This window comes from Apus apus, chromosome Z (assembly GCF_020740795.1).
Source record: "Apus apus isolate bApuApu2 chromosome Z, bApuApu2.pri.cur, whole genome shotgun sequence".
NCBI lineage: Eukaryota > Metazoa > Chordata > Aves > Apodiformes > Apodidae > Apus > Apus apus.
The window spans coordinates 27,055,032-27,074,163 of NC_067312.1; the positions used below are offsets into that span (position 1 = coordinate 27,055,032).

The window sequence follows — 19,132 nt, forward strand, 5'->3', positions numbered from 1 at the left end:
ACTATTCAGCAATATTGTTATATAAGCCAGGTTAGAACATACACATTTTTTTGCATTCAGATAAACAAAGAAAACCAGCTTAAGTCAATTTATACATTTCTGATTGTCATCAAACTCTTATTTTCATCCTTCTTCATCCCTGCCCACTTCCACATTTCATTGCACACCTGACCGCCCATTTGCTGCCCAGCCTGCACTTCAGCCCCATCAGATCTCACACACAACGCTAACTGGAAGACCTCCAAGCCCTGTTGAGGTCAATGACAAAATCCCATCAGTTGTCTACGTTATGAGTGTTTCAGACAACTTGAGTATGCAGCTAGGAGACGGGCAAGGAGAGCTCTTGGAGCAACTGGCAGCGAATACCCACTCCGGTCCTTACACAGGGCAACTAAATTCTCAGTTACAGTGACATACTTCTAAAACAAGCAGAACCAATTCCACTGCAGCTTCTTCACAAACAAGTCAACCTCTTAAATGTACTACAAGCTAATTATAATTTAGGAAAGAAGCTAATTTTAAATTAGGGAAGATAATTTTGTACCTTTTTCAGATAAGACGTACAACAAGGAATTTTTCGTAGTTTAATGTAAGTTGAGCTTGTGCTCAGGACAAGTTATCTATAGACACATGTAGATGCACAGATATATATATATCTACAAATTTGTATCCATACTTATACATTTACTTCATACATACATAAGATACCTATAAAAATACTTTTAAATCAAATTTAAGGCATCTAAATCTTGTCCCAAGTTGTATGCAATTATTTATTTTATTTTACCCAAAAGCTCCTCTGAGAATCTACAATTTGTTACTCCTAACTAACAGTATGAACCATGGCCAAAGTCACTTGCTTGTTCCTTGCAGAAGACTCAGGACCCGCTGCCGCTGCCCATCCCAGCATCAGAGAGGAGACTGAGCTGGTCTGAAGCCAGAGGGCCTGGCTTCTGTTCCAGCTGTCACAAGCACTGCTGTGCAAATGATGCCTTAGAAGGAAAAGGCATTTCAGGGGTAAGAAAAAGATACATCAGCTATAATTTCAAGGTGGAGAACTTCCCCTCAGTCAGCTTTTAAGCCACCTTATGTTCCCTCCAGATGGCATAATTGGAGCGGAGGCTGAAGCAGATGTGGCTTCAGATTAGTAAACCATAATAACTCCCCAATGGCTCCCCACCCTCCTACACTGAGATGTAGTCCAATAGTTTGGTCTTGCTTAACAAACCAGATTTGATCACATGGGTCCTAACTTCTCATACACATACACAGCACTTCTGTGCAGGGCAAGGACTGCTATGACGTCCCCACTCAAAAGCACTAAAGTCAGGATAACTGTGAATATTAATATTTTTGCTACTACTCCCAATTCCCTTATGTAGCTCTGATATTCCTGGTATGGGAGAGTGAGACAGACAGGATTAAATAGTGGAAGTACAGGCATTTGGCAGAACAGTGACTAGAAAAATAGGTAACTAGATTATTCTTTTAATGATAGGTTATTAAAATAATCTGCCAGTTTATTTTACAACTGTATCTCTGAGTGTACATCAGCTCATTTCCCTCTAGCATATGCCACCACCACTCCTGCATGTAAATCCCCTCCCTTTCTACACACACACACAGAGCTTCATTTTGTAGCCACCGAAGTTTGTATATGGGTTGTCTGAATGCCACCATCTGAGGTGTTCTTTCTGAGCTCAGCACTGGACCACAGGCAACAGACAGCAGCAGTTGCCAGCTCCTCTGACTGGCACAGCAGCTCCCACTGGCAGAGCTTCGTTACTTGTCATCTTTTTCTGCCTTGCTGTACCTATGTCTGCACATTGTCCTTGGACCTGTATTTGAAAATACCTTTCCATTTGAGTTTTAGTCTCTGAATGTACTGTCTAGTGCAACTGGCTGTATTCTACCAACCCCACAGTTCAGTCACCACTTTAGCATATAAACGTTTCTACGTGCTTCATTTCATCTTGAGTCACGCATGTTGGCTCCATCATAAATTATTTTCAAGATTGTTTTTCCTACAATAGTTAATATACTACTGAAAAATTGTAGGGTATCATGATATTGTTGGATACACCACCTATCTATACTAGAGGTGCTTTGGAAGAGGCTCCCTCTCTGACATAGATATAACTGATAGATCTTTTGAGAAGTTAGGCTGCAGTGTCAATGACCTCTACCTTTTAAAAGAACCTGTTTTGTGTGTATTTGGCATCACAGTATATATTAATAGCTTCTGGGAAATCAAAATTATTAATTATTGCTTACCTATGTCCAACAGGACGTGATCTTCATTTTCTTTAAAAGGAACCACAGACTCTTGGAGAGGCTAGAAACAGAAAACTTGAGATACATATTTGAAAACAAATAGTTGCATTTGTGCTTAGTTGCAAGAAGTGCTTTAAGCTTTCAGAATTCAGTTAAAACACTATCAAGCAGGAGTCACTTCATTTTAGCCATTTTAATCAATGCAACAGATACTGTATGCACTACCAGACTCTACAATATGCATGTGAACCCCATGGACTCAAACTCTAAACATAACTGAAGAGAACAAAACACACTTCAATTCCCATGCAAACTCCAGTTTTCTGCCTGCTCTTCTTTTATACAGTTTAGCTGTGCCCTGACCTGTGAATACAGTGTTTTGGAGGAAAAATCAATGTATTTCTAAAATGCCTGAGCTGTTCACACCTGTAGAAATATAGTATAATTCTTCATAGAGTCAACTATGGTCTTTGTGCTTAATTAAATCAAGAGACAGTCAATATGGTACCAGAACCCCAGCAAGACTCACAAGCTGCAATACTCTGCCCCAACATAAGTTTTCAAAATAGACCAAAAAATTAATGCATACTGCAGAGATATAATCCTGAGATGACACAGATTACAATTGCAACATTTGAATCCCAAACAAATGATCGATCGTCTGCACAGCTGGCAATTAAAAACATAAAACCAACCATTTTATAATAACTACTTAACAAAAGTGGCAGTTCAACAATATTACATTAAATTCAAATATTATTTTAAAAAATCAACAGTAATTGGCTACTACTTGTCAGATTTTACCAGATTTTGCTTCCCTCAACCTAAATAATAATTTTAACTTCATACCCAGTTGAAGCATACCTTGCTTTAAAACATTATTTAAAACCCATTGACACAAAGATTTTCTAGTTCTCTAAACAGATACATATAAATAAAAGCAGAATATAATACTAGAGACCAAATAAAACTGGCTAACCATAATGGGACCTCTCACAAATACTGGTCCCCCTCCAATATCTGTTAGATACCTCCATGTAGAAGCCAGTGGGAACTGACATATTTTTTACACAAAGCAGTTTTCACACTAAGTGCAGCTAAAGGCTCACAGTTACCCACAAGGCCTCTCTCAGAGACTAACTCCTCTGATGTAACAAACCATGATGTCTCAAGGATGAAGCTTCTATGAGACAGGTTGTGCTCCCCTGAGACTGGCACCTGGGTTACAAGCTCCCTGAAGGCACTAAGGTTCACCATAAACACAAGCTTTCTGGTCCTAAAGCAGAGCTTGGTTATCCAACTCAGCTTTCTGGCCCACAACCACACAACAGGCAAGTTCCTTCAAATAATAATCATCTATACACGTAACTATTCCCACAGGATAGGAAAGGGCAGGAAATGTCTGGCAGGCATTAGTCATCTTATTTATTTGTTAGCTCTCGGAAGTGCCGAGATAGCCAAGTAGAGGCTTGCTGCTTCTCAACCTAAACGAAGCTTAACCATTTGTATAAGGAGAAATCTGTACCTTTGTATCATCCTGGGACAATTTTTCAGATGCCAAGTTCACAGGACCTATAAAAGCAAAGATTCCTGCCTTTAGTAGCAAGCAAATTCAGTTCGAGTCTGTTTTAGTTTCTGCTGCTGGTGCCTCTCCTTTTCCAAATAGGAAGGGGGACACAAGGAGCAAAGAGCAGGCAAGGCAAAACAATGGACATGAGCAGCCCATGCATCTCCCCACAGCGGCAATCCCGTGGGCAGTGTGCAAGCTGGATGCACAATAAGTGCTATGCTATTGTCACTGTTACATTCAGGCTAGGCAAGCACAGACATTTGTCAGCCAGCTGCTGATTAACCCCTACATGCTCAGAAAATAAACAGTTCTAGTGCCATGCCTCACAACAACTCTGCAGAGCAGCTGGGCTCTGCTTTTCTTCTGCAGGCATTTCATACATATTCTGAAATTAGACCGTACCTTTTCACCCCAAAAAGTAAAAAACAACTTTGTGTCTGTCACTCTTGTTTTTTAATGGTTTCTCCCCAGTTCTGTGGGGAAGGACACAGCACATGCAAAACAAGGACCACATTGCAAGTTTTGCCCAAACTTTTGCAGCCTCAAGGACTGTTGTGAAACAGCAAAGTGTAATCTGGCTACAAGAATACAAATTAACGCCAGCATCACCTAGGCTTTCAGGGACATTATTATTATTTAGTAAGTATTTTTTCAATCATAATTATATTGCCAGAGTTATGCTGGTAAATATGTTTCATTTTATATTGAAACGTTAAATTCAAGGTTCACAACTGTTTCCAGATACACAAATCCCTCTCCATTCTTCAGCTCCAGCAAACAGATAAACTAAGTGTGACTTAGCAGCCAGTACAGAGTTGGTTTGCAGGACTGCTTTTAGGAATATGGGGTTTTGGGACCTCTGCGTTTTCTTGGTGTTGGAACAACAATTCAGAGACAGCTGCCTATTATCTAAATTGTACAACCATAATCAACAACAACCCTACCTAACCTGGTCTCTGTGAGGTGAAGCTCTGGGATGCAATTATGGGCCCACTGCAATAAGAGTTCTTATCATCACTGACCTCAACAGTGCCCCTGCACACTGGCAGGAGTCAGGACTGGGTCCATGCTGATCAGTATCTTGATCATTATTTTTAATTAATCCACCTTCTTTAATTTACCTTCTGCAGCATACACATATCCCGTTGAATTGTAAAAGAATGCATTCACAGAGCACAAAAACACTAGTGCTATCAAACAAAGCATCCCAGGCATCACCTTTCACCTAAAAGGAGGAATGGACTATTTCTTCTGTAACTGCAGAAACTTGCATCAAAAGCTTCAGTGGAAAGGTATTTTTTTTACAGTATTGCCATGCAATTGTCATTGTTACTACTCAGTTTCCCAGTTCTCTGAAATAAATGTTGTTTGCTCCATACCTAACATTCTGTAGAAGCAAATGGCTTTTCTTCCAGATAACAGTAACTCATGGGCATGGAATTTCAAGGTTAGAAAATAGAAAAGGATGAACTATTGAATTAGCAAAAATACCATCTATTTCACCTTTTGTTCTGTACTCTCACTGGATAATGTATCACTTCATGTATTTGAATTTAATTCAGTTGCTATGGGAGATTCACTGCTAAGCTAGTAGTGTCACCTTACTGCTTTTGTATGCTTGCATTTCAGAAGCAATGTAATGCTATAGCAACCTCTACTCAATAACAGCTAATGGGCTTCTGATAGCATTGTGTTTGAAAGGTCTGTTGATCTTGACTTTAGGCCCACACACAAGTGAGTAGTTACAACTTCTTGGAAGGGCAGCAGTTTTCAAATCTGAGGGGGATCCTTTCATGACATGAAAAGGAATTCACTGAATGCAATTGAGAATGTAGCAAAAAGTACTCTGTCAATAATTTAATTCATAATTTTTCAGTATTTGGATTTGTTGGTGTTTAGTAAAAAAGGAAAAAAAAAGTCTTCCTTATAGAAGTATGGTAAACAATGACAATATAAAAATTCAAGAAGATTAAAAAGCTTTTTCTGCCCATCAGCATACAAACAATAGTTACAGCCCCCTTATGTCTACAAGTAGATAACAGAGAATGTAAAACATCCAGTTGTGATTACTACAATTTGTTTGTATAGATCCTGGATACTACCAGAATGTAGTATACTTTTCTTGCTGTTCAATTGCAACTATCTAAACAAAGAAACAAGCAAACAAAACAGGCACAAAATAACTATGATACATAAAGGCACAAAAGTGTATAGCTTCCATTAAAAACACAAATACTTGCCTATGGCAAGATGTATGCCAAGTATCTTTGGCATAAAGAGAGAATGAGAAGCTTTACAACCAGAATCCAAAATGAGACTAGGCATCCTGAACTGGTGACTTTTCTCCCTGGAAAAGTAATATCCACCAATATTCATTATCTGTTTTTGCCAAGTCAGCCTGAATTCAAACTGCTTTTAGTAAAAACTATCAAAGTAACCATCGCCTAGTTGTATTGCCCAAGTTACTATCACATATAGTGCTACCAATCCAGGCCATTCACTTTCTGTACCCAAGCAGCAGCATAAAGGTCATGCTGGTCAGAGTATGGAACTCAGATGAATACCCGGGTCTATGCATTTGCACACTCTATCACCAAAGTAATTCACAAATATTGTATGGTAAATTGCCACTTACACTTACAGATGCATAGTTTGCAACTGCTAATAACTGCTCATAATTTCTCTGCATATATGCCAGGGCAGAACTCTTCCTGCCTGAATACTGCTGGACAGGTTGGGTATAAAACTCCTTTTCCAGGACTAACAACATGTAGCAGCCTACACATCTAATGCATCCCCATTTCATCCATTCACTTAAAATAACCACCTAGAACTGCAGTCCTGTTCCTTTCCCTCCGTCTGGCTCTGATCCTGTCAACACTTTACACAAGCTCTCACATTTCTTCTGCCCTCAGAAGGGCAACTTCCAGCACAGCTACAGATCAAGACCAAGCCTCTCACAGAACTCAGTTTTCAGCTTGTTGCTTCATCCAAATACACACAGCCAGCCACAAAGGCAAATGGCCCATTGATTAAAACTTTTAATTAATTTATAACAATCATACATAAACGCCTGAAATGTCATACTACTGATGCTGAAAAATTACCTTTTTTTTTTTTGTTAATTTATTTTAATCTCTAAAAGATGCTTGTTCCAAGGTACACAGAGATGTATTATGGTAATGAAAGAAGGTTCTCATCAGCAAGTGCAGTTCTGCAACCCTTATAGAGGTAAACTGCTCACCAAAATATTGAATATGTAATTGAAGCACATGGGAATTTTGCCACATTAAGAAGTCTTGGCTGCATCCCAAAACTACTCACACAAAACATTACTCTGCTCCTATCTTTATTAACTTAATTGGCTTTACTGGAATTTGCATGCTGGAGCGTTCAGTCAGTTAAACACTGCCCTCTCCTGGAACTTTCTCTCATTTTTCTAGCTCTCACAGTAAAATTAGTGAAGGATTTTCCAATCACTGGAAATCCAAAAATATTTTGTGAACAATTTCAGTCTGACATTGGAAAACTGATGCTGTGTAGGGAACATAATGATTTACACAACTCTCACAGTGTATGACTTGTATATTCAAGTGTTGTCTACTTACAGGTCTCTAATGACAAATGATATGTGATCTTTCTGAATAAATAAATGGTGTATGAATCTGTGCCAACTTTCCAGAGCTTTTAAAGACGGCAACATTATGGAATAAAAAACTGTACCTTCTACAGAGCTCATTGTACTGCAGGGCATTTCTCGACCTTCCACTGTCTCAACTTGGTTCAAATTAATACTCTAAAAAATAATAATAATAATAATAATCAAAATTACAATAACAATTTATTTGATGCCCATAACATTAATCTGAAAACTCAAAAACAGTATCAACTAATAGCAAATAAATATGTTATAAGCAATACTAAAATAATTGATAGAGATTTCACAGAGTATTTTATTGCTTACACTCCAGAGGAAGCCAACAGCAATTCCTCAGAAGGGAAACCAATACAATATTTTCAACTACAGAGAGAAATTACCTCTTGCTTATGATGCACAAAGGATCTAAAGGATCAGATTTAACATTTGTACTTCATTGTTCATAACCTCCTTCTCCATGAGAAAAGCAGCTTTGCACAACAGCAAGGTTCAAAATTCTAGTTAACCTTGAAAGCATCCCTGCACAGGAGCAATTTTGACCGATAGACAACACAAACCCAGAACTAAACACTAACTATCTGGTAAACTCATCGTGGAAGGCAGGAGCTGCTCCCTCCCCATATCCATGGCTCCTGGCAGGGTTGACCCCTCACTCAGACGCACACACTGAGTACATCACTTCTGCTCAAAAGGAAGAGGGGGCTAAGACACATTCCCTTATTTTAGCAATTGCCTTCAAAATTATAAACAAAGGAGGTGGAGTAAACAATGTCTCCTTTTGTGTAGTTCCATCTACAACTCCGCTTGCTTCTAGTCTTTCCCTCTAGTTAGCTCACCTGTGTATTTGCAGCAAAAAGAGAAAAGGCATGGTAACCTGAATGCAAAAGTCCAGGATGACTCTAGGCTGAATACTGCAGCCAGATTTGAAAGCCACACAGCGGTCCAGATAGCTAATCCCTCACCTCAGTGAGGCTAGTTCCATTTTTCTCTGCTGATCTGTCACTGTGCAAGACACTTTCCTACTGCACTTCTGCCAGGCAGAAATAAGTCAACTACTCCTTGAGAAACTACTAAATTTGTCCACCACCAGGCTACAAAATTACTTGAACTACCATAAATAATCTTAATAATTTTTTTATTTTTATCCTGGTTTGGCCTTTTTCTTTTTCTTTTTTTTTTTCTTTTTTTTTTTTTTTTTCCCCATTGATCTGACACCATTTCACATCTGTCCATTAGTCTCCAGATTCCTTTTCATCCTGTAGAGGACTACTGCCCTGGCTGTGCACCTTCCAGCAACTGAGACAACCAAACAGATCATCTCCACAAGCTGCTTAGGGCTATTCTGCAGGTGCACCATGAAATGCTCAGCCCCACTGTTGGGTGCTGCCACCACCACAGCAATTTCTACCCTGAGGAGGTTGCACAGAGTTCAGTGCTCTTCCTCATCATCTTCAGAAACCTTTCCTCTGTATTACCTAGCACAGCTACAAAACCTGTGGGTTTACACTTCTTGAACTGCAGAGCCCCTGAAAGTATCCAGTGAAGGCATGGTTGCCATGTAGGTAACTCTAGCTTATCACAACAGCTGGTTTGTTTTAACCTTTCCATTACTCTTTTAGAATTGCAATTAATGATGTCCCCACATACACTTCAGGATGCTATCTGGTATATAGGAAAATAACCAAACCATTTGATCTTCCCAGTTATTCTGGCTTACTTCTGCTTTATTAGAATTAGTGCAACACGGATACTGGGCAGGGGAGAAACAGAGTCCCCACAATGGAGGATCTAGACTGCTTCAACTAGAGGAATGAGCAAAAGGGAATCCCACAAATGAAGGGTAGTAGGCTTCTTGCTGAAAATACAAAGTGCAGAATATTGCAGCCTTTAAGAGTCTTTTATCTGAGAGCCACGCAAACATCTAACGTAACACACTTTCTTTTTCCATTTCAAAGAGTGGAAGAAGGACAAGGATTTGATGAGTGCAAAAAAACCCCAATTATATAAATAACAATGCATTCTTCCTTACAGTCTTGGTTTGCTGTTGGGCTTACTACTGTTTCCATGGAAAAGCCATGCACAAATTATAGGCATTTTGCAAGCTACAAACACAGAATGACTTCTTTGTGTTGGAACAAATAAAATCTTGGCAGTGTAACTACACAATATTATACTTAAGGACTATACAATACATCACACCTCAAGTTTTCATGTTAAACATAACACATGGATCACATCCTGATTTTAAAAAAAACAAACATGCGGAATGCAGTAAAGATAACTCAAGGAAAATCTGCTTACAAATAAGGAAACCTGAATTGAGTATGGAAAAGAAAAATCTGAATTTTAAAACCAGAAAAAAGAGAAAAAAATATTTTCCACATGTTTTTAGTTCACTAGTTTTAAACAGTTGTGCAGTCTCAATCTAAAAACAAAAGTCCATCGGTATTAAACTTGTGCTTTCAAGTGTTCTCCTTTACTGAATTTGAGAAATGTCCTCAAGAGTATCACAGCAGTGATCCAGATACATTTCAGTAAAGTAAGACCCACTACACCATAATTAAATGATAGCAAAAGTTTATGCTCTGTATTTCTGCTCTAAATTGTAGACTCAGGGTGGCTCTTGATAAAGGCTCCCAGGCATTGCACTACTAGACAAAAGAATGGAAGTAAATTCAGTATTTCCAAGTACCAACATGCAACACAATTAAAAACACAAAGATTTCAGAGAAAGATATTCACTGTAGCGTTCATAATGATTCAAAAATAACTTGAGAGGTAAAGCAGGCCTTGATAATGTTCTCTATGTCTCTTATCCTTCAGCTTCACACACAGAATGTACTACACTCACAAAAAAGTAGAAGCCCACAACAGTAATCCTGCAAGTACACTGGCCATGAGTGACAGAGACAACTTTAAAAAAAGGCTACTCAACAAAAATAAATCAAACCTGAAGAGCCTGTTGCTGGAAATTATGGAAGAAAATATGTGGCAATGCCCTGAGCTACATAGGTACCTACCTGGTAAAGAAGAGGTCTGTCCCAGAAGTATTTTCTGAAAAGCTTAATATCCGACTCCAGCAAGTGCTGTGCAGTCTGGCTAAATGTCAGCGTCAGAGCTCCTGATGAATGAACAAACTGCACGCAAGCACCCTCGCTGATCTCCACTCTTGAAATGTCAACTGAGTGACGGCCCTGGAAACTGGAATGACACACTCTTTAAACTAAAGCAGATGCCATATATAGCTGTAGGAAATGACTGGCGGCTAGCAGGTTGTTTATCCCACGACAGTGAAAAACAGAAAGTTTCTCAAGGGAATACAGCAGTGCTTGGACATTACAAAGAAATGAGACATTCATAACATAATGTACTGTACCATTGTATTTTTTCTTCAACTGAAGTACTGGTAAGTCTCATATAAACTACACACTGCCTGGAGCCATAATTGAAAGAGTCATATACCAAAATAAAAATGTAACCCAGTTCTAACATATTTCTACTTGCAAAGAAAAGCCAGCAGTGAGAAGGGGCATCTGATGCTAAACATTTGGTAGCCCAAGACACATACAAAGACACACCACACGTCTCAGGTCTGTACAGAGGAAACTTCAGAGACCTGAAATGTGCCAGGAAGCACTTGTCCTTTAAGTCATTTGTCAGTTTGGCAGCTCTCTGGCAAAACAGTAATAGCTGCAGCACTGATTCTACCTTACTTATTCAAACCTGAGCTTTACAGAGGTAACAAAGTCTGCAAAGGTTTTGTGAATGTAAGGTCGTATGGTTCTGTTTATATGTAAATGTTTCTCTCTATATATTTTAAAATATATCTTTACTTGTTGGTAACGTTGGGATTCAGCTGCTATAATGTCAAAGAGGTACCAGCTGCAGATAGTGCAGTTGGTCCTCTGTCACTTAATTGGCTATTAATTGACTTGTCAAACTAATGAATGACACAGATTATAAACTTCCTTTACCTGTAAACACAAGTTTACCACTTAAAATGGTAACAATAGCAAAAGAACCCAGAAACCAACACAAGATAGGTAACAGCAGTACTTCCCACATCCCTCTAGTTGAGAGGAGTTTTTCAGAGAAAGCAGCAAACCATTACACTCACTTTGTGAAGAAGTCAACAAGTCTGGAGTGCCCATTTTGTAAAGCTAAATCTAATGGTGTTGCTCCATCCTCATTAGGTAATGCCAATGCTAATGACCCTCCAGGCTGGGCTGCTAAGAACTGGGAAAGCTTCACCAATCCCAATTTCATCACAAGGTGGAGAAGGGTTTCTTTACATTTAGGCTCTGAAAAAACACAGCAAACAAACAAAACCATCAGTAACAAAACACAGCATTTTATTTGCCTTAAAACTAAAAAAAAAACCCTGTCTGCAGAAATTGCACAGCTCAGGTTCAGACCTACAAAAGTACTGTCTTTCACTGAAGTAAAAATAATCATATACTTAATTGCATCTGTGCAACTAAACTAGGATATCCAAATACTATCTAATTTCAGTAGTCAAAGAAAACAGAATGAATTAGATTATTTCAGTACTTCTCTCTTTCTTTGTATATAGTATAACACTGGGCAGAAGAGATACCCCAATATACTGCACAAGATAGCTAAGACACAATTTTCCAGCTGCTTTGCATTGCCTCAGCAACACAAAACACCTGGCTGCATGGCAAAGTATCTATATTAAAAATAATAATAAAAGGGTGTGACTTTTCAAGGCAGGCTATCAGCGCAGTAGGAGATCCTTAGCAGCACAGCAACCCATAAGCTAACACATGTGGGCAAAATTCACAGGATAATTCTTGTGTATTTTTTGTTCGATAATTCTTGTGTCTCTTTTCAAAAAGGTGACTTCACCTGCTAGTATTTTCTTCAATTTCTAGCATGTAATCATCAAGATCAACCAAAGGAAGCTTAAAACGAAAGAGTATACAAAAACAGTCACTAGTTGTTGATTCTCCACTCAAGCCCTTGCTTGGCCTTTATTCAAAGAAGGGTGTATCTGCTTACATACATTCTCAAACACAAATGCCTCTGCAGTTCAAGGGTAATAAGCAAAATCAAGCTTGAGTGCCACTCAGCCTGTTCCTTACACTAATATTTCAATATGAAGTTAAATATAAGGGTACCTTCACAAGGGTCAAGTATTTAAGGGCAGTTACTTTACAGCTCTCAGAACACCTGGCTGAAATCTGTTAGGTTCCCAGTGATTCATAAAACTCCATTGAAATTTATCATTCTGATCCAAAGGACATTTTCTTCCCTGTTAACCAACCAGTTCAGAACATGTTCTTGAAAATCACATGCTCTAGTGGCAAAGGAAAAGGTGAAGCTCCTGAAGCATTTGTAAGTACGTGTAAAAAATTTGCGTAAATAACACGTAAAATCAACAGCAAACTGTTGTCAGATTTCCTCTCTGCATCAGTACTTACAAGATAAAAACGTCTGATGGAAAGCAAACCCCCAGCAGAAAGAGCAGTTATGTAGCCAAAAAGCTAGTAAGCTCATTTTTTCAGAAACAGTTCTGCATTAAGCAAAAGTATCACATAGTCACATGCAAATACAGTGGCTGACTCCTAATCAGTTCAAGTACTCACTTTCAAATTGTAAGGAATATTTATTTTACAGAATCATTTTAAAAAAATAAAATAAATAAAATAAAAATCCCTTGTAGAGTACTCAGGAGGTCTCTAGTCCGTTCCTTGCCTTAGGGCAAGGCCACACAGTCACAGTGTGGTTGGAGTTGGAAGACACCTCTGAAGATCACCCAGTCCAACTCCCCTGCTAGAGCTGGATCACCTGCAACAGATCACACAGGAACATGTCCAGATTGGTTTTGAATGCCTTCAGAAAAGTAGACTCCACAACCTCTCTAGGCAGCCTGCTCCAGTGCTTTGTTACTCTCACAGTAAAGTTTTTCCTTATGTTTAACTCGAACCCCCTATGCTGCAGCTTGTGCCATTGCCTCTTGTTCTGTCATTGGACACTGTGGAAAAGAAACCAGACCCATCCTTCTGACACCTGCCCTTCAGATATTTATAAGTATTTATGAGATTCTCCCCTCAGTCTCCTCCAGGCTAAACAGTGCCAGCTCTCTCAGCCTTTCCTCATAGGGCAGATGTTCCATTCCTCTAATAATGTCTGTGGCCCTGCATGAGGCTCTTTCAAGTAATTCCAGTCCATAATTCATGAACTGAAAAGCTCAGAACTGGTCACAGTATTCAAGATGTGGCCTCACCAGGGCAGAGTATGGGGGAGAATAACATCCCTTGACCTACTGGCCACAGTCTTCTTAATGCACAGGTCAGCCCATAGGGTTGCTCCTCCCCACTTGCTCTTGTTGAATTTCATGAGTCTCCCTGCCCAGCTCTCTAGCCTGTCCAAGTAATCTCAACCTAAATAACCTAAATTTCTCCTGACAGATGTTTGTCTCATCTGTTCTAAAAACCTTCCCATCATGAGAGGTTTTCATAATCTCTGTAGGCAATCTACACAAGGAATAATTTTACCCTCACAGCTGCAATGACTTGAAAGCCCTAACCTAGCTCACCGTTTCTCAGTGCAAGCCTGCCACTTCTTGTCCCATCTGAAAGGGGCATAAAAAACACATCATTCCCTTCACAGCTTCCTTTTACATAATCGAAGGGTGCTGCCATGTCTCAGCTGAGTACATCCTCTCCAGACATCTTATCAGGTGAGTTGCCTTCTACAAAGCAGGACCACTTGGAATGCCCCCTCAGAACTAGGGGTCAAAACCATCAGTCTCTTTGAAAATGTTGGACTATCATTATATTTTTTTTAAACAACTGTATCACCTATCTCATAAAGCCAGAAAGGCAAGTAATCTAAGGAACTTGCTCTACCACTCCACAGGGAAAATTACTGCAGGATCTCCACTGTTTATCACTTTTTCCTCTCAATATTTCATGGCAACTCATCCAGACTTTTTCCCTTTCCATTTCAAGTAGAAACAAAACTTTCAGAAAGAGTCAAACTGCAGAAAACCAGGTCAAGCTTCTTTCAATAAATGAAACAAATTCCAGACATCAGAGTAAAAGGGAGCTTCAGGACACAGACTAGCACTGCAACAACCAGCAAACCTGCATGTAGTGTCTGAAACCCATATTTCAGAGCAGTTCCAACAGAAGCAGACACATCAACAAGATGTTGATGGGGATTCTTTAAACCACAATATCACTAAATATACTATCTGTCTATGTATTTCTAGAACACACATGTAAGATACCACTTCATTATTAAAAACAAAACAAAACAAAACCAAACAACTTCAAAGTTCCTGCATGTGATCTGGCATATTAGCCTGCCAATGCAAGACTTAATTTTTCCCCAGGTTTTGGGCAATAAATTTGTTTCATAGTTTTCAAGTACCTGCAACCTTTAAGTCCACTTAATCCAACTCAAACATTTGAAGAACTGCTTTGCTAAACAATTTTATGGGACTGTAGAATGTCTCAGGCCAAAAGAGACCTTTAAAGATCAGCTACTCCAATCCTCTTGCTATGGACAAGGACTGAAAATGGGTCATGGTGCAGAAGGAAATCTAAGGGATACAGGGCAGAAGACCAAGAATGCAGCAGACTGACGGTAAGGCAAAAATCAGCTGGGCAAAGTCTCTGCTGCTTGGACATGGATCCAGTTCTCATTATACTGTCATCAGATGTGAAAAATTATGCTGGAAGCTTGAGTGTCTCACTTGCTCAGAGAATGCCCTAACCATTCAGATACATTATGAAAATGTGTGCCAGTATCTTCTCTTTCCCTAGTTACGTTTCTGAACAGAGACTGATAACATCATCTGTGCTTTGCAGTGGCCCCAGTGCTACTTCTGTACTTCAGAGAGTTTTCCCTACAAGGATTTTAGCAGACTCAAGGCTTTGCCACCAGTATCGATCCCACCAGAGCACAGTTGGAAGCCAGGCACCAGCACTCCCTCCCTCATCTGGTGTGTTTATATGTGCACTAGGAAGCTCAAGTTTAGATGCCCAGGAAATGCTGTGGTCCAAAACATAGCCCCCAAACAAACATTTTGCATTTCCAGGTTAAAATGTTCGCTAAAAAAATGAGCTTCCAGAATTGCTCCTTGGTCTGGAGAACTGATATTCTTCTAAAGTCCCACTTTAGACATAAAAGCAGGTTCTTCAGATGTTTCCAATTAGAACTTTTTTTTTCAATAAATAGTGTTAATAAGCAGCCAGCAAATAAATCCATGTAATTAAACCATATGCAAATATATCAACCAGTATTAAGCACACTAAGCACCTGATTAGATACTAACCACACCTCAACCCTCAGATTAAAAACACATAAACAAGAAGACAAACTTTACTCTGAACTCCACCCCCTGATGAAAACTTTGGCCTGAGGCCACTGAGTTTCAATGTATGTTTTAACACTGTAAAAAAGCACTCGGCAGAAAGAAAGCCCTTAGGAGGCCTTGCCTAATGAGGGATAGCCTTCTCTCTGCTCCAACACTGGAGCATATAAAGTTACTCTTCTGGTGGCCAAATCTTGGAAACAGTGCAGTATGAATAAGTTTCCTACAAAAGGACCTAGTTTAAAAACAAAACAAAACAACCACCACCTAATAAACAGTAATTAATCTTTGTAGTCTTAAAACACAATCTAAAATTATAACTTATATTATCTCACCACAAATATTCTAGTAACTATTTTTATCTGCCCAACCTAACAACCTACATCTAACCTTAAGCTAATTTGGACATGGCAAGCTTGAACGCACACGGTAGCAGAACCAGCTGGCAGCACCACCAGCTGGAGTCGCTCCCATGTGGATTGCACAAGAGTGAGCAGAATCTGGTGACCTGAAGCAATTAGTAATATCTTCATGATACTAAAATCTGAAATACAAATTGTAAAGCTGGAAGGATAAATGGAAAGATAAATATGTTTTTTTTCAATACAAAGAAAGTATTTTTCCCCACAAGGGAAAAAACACTGGGACAGGTCACACAGGAGGATACAAACTATCCACCCTTGGAGGTGCTCAAAACCTGACCCTGAGCAAGGTCATCCAACAATGAAGCTAGCCCTGCTCCAAGCAGAGAGTAGAACCGGGCCATCTCCAGGGACCCCTTCCACCCAAATTCTATTGTGGCTCTACTCCAGGATCAGTAATATCAAAGCAAAAACCCAAAGAGACACCGTAAGTGGTAATAAGCTTTTTAAATAGACCTACCTAAAAAGAAAATATTTGCAATATAAAAAAAGGTAAAGTTATGACAAAACTGTGTTTTAGCTTTTTTCTCTTAAGAACAATTTCCAGTTTCAATTCTCCTCTTTCACCACCTCTTAATAGCTTTTCACTGTGACAGAACAAATGGCACCTTCTCACACTTCTAACTTTCTTTTCCTCATTCCTTGAGAAATATTTCAAATGTGGCAAAATGGAGAGAAAAGAAAAAAAGCAATACAATAACAACAACAAAGTAATTTTTAAAAAATTGTGAAAAAAACCATAGTTAATTCAATTGCATTCAGTGGCAAGGAGGAAGAATTAAAAAAGGAAAAAATAAAACACAAGGCTTCTTCAATATATTAATATTTAAATTGTATAAATACCATTTAAAAAAAAATATGTGGTATAAAATACCATTTTCCATCAAGACACAAAACCAACAATGCCTAAGAGTTTAAAGATGCACTGGTGGCTGATTCATACAGGGTCAGCTACTGCAAGGCACGTGGTGCTGTAAAAGACAGGCACAATCAGGGCACTGTTTTGCATCACATCCCAATTACCCAGCCAGAACACTGAGTTACACAGAGCTAAGCCAAACACAGTCTGCTTTAAACATTAAATAAAGCCTTAGTTCTTCCTTGCACCTGAATCCCTTCCAATCTCCAAAACAATAAGCTAAAACCAAATATTTCTCTCTGACAGCAATGACTAAGCCTTCTCTGGGCTATGAATCTCATTCATTTCCTGGAAGGAGACTAAAAACCTCAAGACTTGTGACTTGGAAAGCAGAGGGAGACATCAAAACAGGCTGAAGAATTCCAGTTTTTCATGGCTTCATACTTTTGGGTATTACTGTTCATTTTTTCATTTCTCCACTGGGTATGAGATTGTTTATAAAGCCACCGTGAGTGCACTTTGTTCCTGCAAAAACATACACAACTGGTCTTGTCAATAAACAGTGGCTGCCATGCACAAAGTCAGGTACATAACAGCCCATCTGAGCAGAGGGCTATGGTGACATCTCCCCTTTCCATTACCAAATATCTGGAATATCGCCCTTTTTTAAAATTAGTTCCCCTATTCGCCATACCTTGATCAACTAAGATCCAGGCTGGCATCAATGTTGCAGAAGAAATGGAGGAGATGGGGGAAGGTGAAGCTCCACCTCAAAGGTAGACTTTAAGGAGTCTTGTCCCAGCATTTTTAGCAGCAGAAGAGTTAGAGAAGCCTTCCATCAGCTCTGTGCAGCAAAGCCTGCACACAATGCCACCACCTACACCATCAGGTGAAGTTTTAGTTGACTTTACTGCTTGGGTGACACCAACAAAGATGCAAAACACTACAAGAGATGGTTTCTGTTAGCACAGGGATGTTCCTGATTCTTTTTTACTGCATCCAAAAACTTCCTCGAGCTGTTTAGCTTAAGACCCTTGTTTATTCAGTGCCACCGGAGTGCTCAACAACAGGCAGGGACACTGCCTCAGCCTGGAACAGAGAAGGGCTCTCCAGCCCAGTGCTGACCCAAAGCTGCAGTCTGGGTCAAACCACAGCTCTGGTCAAAGCTTAAGACCAGAACTGCTGGTCTCTCCAGCAGAGCAGGCTCCTGAGCCCCACTCCTTAAATATCACCTTAAACAGGAAACTCAGTCTCTTGTATCTCTTACAGTACTTGCTCTACTGTCACTCTGCATATCCCCATCTCCTCCAAATGCTTGGGGCTTTTCCCAAAAAGTCCATCAATGGCTGGGGGATCTCAAATGTATTCTCTCTGCTATTATCATCACTCACAGATAGAGGAGGATCATACACTTGCTGGAGACACACAGGTTGAAGCGTGCTTGCCAATATCTTGCCTCATGCCACAGGTCTCTTGGTCAGCAGCAGGAACTGGGAGACGCTCCTCTGATTCCCAGTGCCCAGACTAGCATCCTCCTCCCTCTGTTCTGCACAGTTTCCAAAGGGACAGACTTCTATAGGGCCAGACTTCTATAGGGCCAAAGAATACTCTGTTTCTCTAACCTCCCTAAACTGTCTAACCAAAAAAATATATTACCTCTCCTCAAAAATCTCATCACACCTAGAAATATTTCTCTGCTCTTCCCAGTGTTTTCCTAATTCCATGAAGGAAAAGAGGCACTTTGCCCCCCTCTCCCTTCCTCAGAAAAAAAATAAACCTAAAATACAAACTGAAGGCACAGACAGAATTGTCTTTAACTTAGATCAAAAACACAACATGCACCAACCAGGTTTGAACTGGTGCAGCTTAGCAGGAATGTGTTTAACACCATGTGAAAATAGTAACAAAATTCAGAAAGAAAAGGGCACAAAAAGGGCAATAAAGTAAATAATGCCACAGAAATGGAAGAGTGTTCCCCAAAGGCAGACTATAAAGCAGCGAG

General features: G+C 39.5%; 1 protein-coding gene across 1 annotated transcript in view; it reads right to left on the reverse strand.

Moving 5' to 3' along the window:
* The window catches only part of ARHGEF28 (Rho guanine nucleotide exchange factor 28), a 121,395-nt gene that overhangs the window by 72,904 nt on the left and 29,359 nt on the right, over nucleotides 1-19,132 (reverse strand). The window contains exons 5-9 of the mRNA XM_051642983.1: nucleotides 11,620-11,803; nucleotides 10,523-10,703; nucleotides 7,568-7,640; nucleotides 3,800-3,846; nucleotides 2,275-2,335 (exon numbers count right to left, since the gene is read on the reverse strand). Of these exons, the coding sequence (XP_051498943.1) occupies nucleotides 2,275-2,335; nucleotides 3,800-3,846; nucleotides 7,568-7,640; nucleotides 10,523-10,703; nucleotides 11,620-11,803 (546 nt within the window). The remainder of the gene's footprint in view (nucleotides 1-2,274; nucleotides 2,336-3,799; nucleotides 3,847-7,567; nucleotides 7,641-10,522; nucleotides 10,704-11,619; nucleotides 11,804-19,132) is intronic.